At 39.6% G+C, this 1,084-nt stretch overlaps 1 protein-coding gene across 1 annotated transcript in view; it reads right to left on the bottom strand.

Moving 5' to 3' along the window:
* Positions 1-1,084, bottom strand: part of taf6l (TAF6-like RNA polymerase II, p300/CBP-associated factor (PCAF)-associated factor) — a 12,886-nt gene that overhangs the window by 5,742 nt on the left and 6,060 nt on the right. Inside the window, exon 8 of the mRNA XM_032544434.1 lies at positions 214-434. Within this exon, the coding sequence (XP_032400325.1) occupies positions 214-434 (221 nt within the window). The remainder of the gene's footprint in view (positions 1-213; positions 435-1,084) is intronic.

Here is a 1,084-nt window from a genome sequence, read left to right as displayed (position 1 = left end):
AAATATATAACAGCTGTTACGTCAGTTCTACTTTACTTGTGCTCATTTAAAATACAATCACTCAGTGCTTGTCTTTCTTATTACTGTAAAGTGTTAAATACTCATGTTTTTGGTATACTCCTGTTTCATTTTCAGCATAATTAACACTGCTTGCACATGGTTTGGTATGAATGTGGTCCTCTGTGTCTGAGTAGCTGTCAGTGATGTCCTCACCAGAAGATGTGGCTGAGGAGCAGGGCAGCGTAGTCCCTGAGGGTCCAGTGGTCGTTTAGCGGGTTGATGGAGGCGGCCAGCGGCTCCAGGATGCAGTACATGACGCTGGAGACCAGGCTGCGCACGTACGAGCCCAGGTACAGGTAGGGGTTCTGAACCAGGCTCTTCACCATGTGGAGGAGCCTGTTGAGCTGCTCCAGGTCATGGCTTACTGACTTCACCTGAACACAAGGAGCCACACAATCCAAAATTGAGACAAGTGGAAAAAATGTATATCTTGTTTCAGTTTTGTTTGCAGAAGAGGATTAGGGCCACAAAAAAAAACATGTGATGCTCTTAATCTTTCAATCTACCTACATGTACAATCAAATAAATAAGACATTTTCTGTAGGTTTTACCAAGACAAATTTAAGACTTTTTAATAAGATCATTGTGAATGAAATTTAAGACCTTTATCATAACATCATCATAGTCGATATACAGTAACATTATATTTGGACTAGCGAGTGAAAGAACTACAACCTCACAGAATAAAAAAGGAGCATTAGAGGAAGAGTTGCAAGGACATAGGAAAATTAAGACCTAGACCAATACTTAAGCAAATTTAAGTTTTTTTTAAAGTGCTCTTATTATGCTCATTTTCAGATTCATAATTGTATTTAGAAGTTGTACCTGAATAGGTTTACATGGTTTAATTTTCAAAAAACACCATATTTTCTGTTGTACTGCACATTGCTGCAGCTCCTCTTTTCACCTGGTGTGTTGAGCTCTCTGTTTTAGCTAAAGATTGAGGCATCTAACTTCTGTACCATCTTTTTTGGGAGTCGCACATGTTCAGTAGCTAGCTAAGGACTACTAGCCAGTCAGAAGC

The sequence above is a fragment of the Etheostoma spectabile genome, chromosome 19, assembly GCF_008692095.1.
Source record: "Etheostoma spectabile isolate EspeVRDwgs_2016 chromosome 19, UIUC_Espe_1.0, whole genome shotgun sequence".
NCBI lineage: Eukaryota > Metazoa > Chordata > Actinopteri > Perciformes > Percidae > Etheostoma > Etheostoma spectabile.
Note: the sequence above shows the minus strand (reverse complement) of the source record. Positions and strands in the feature narration are given on the sequence as shown.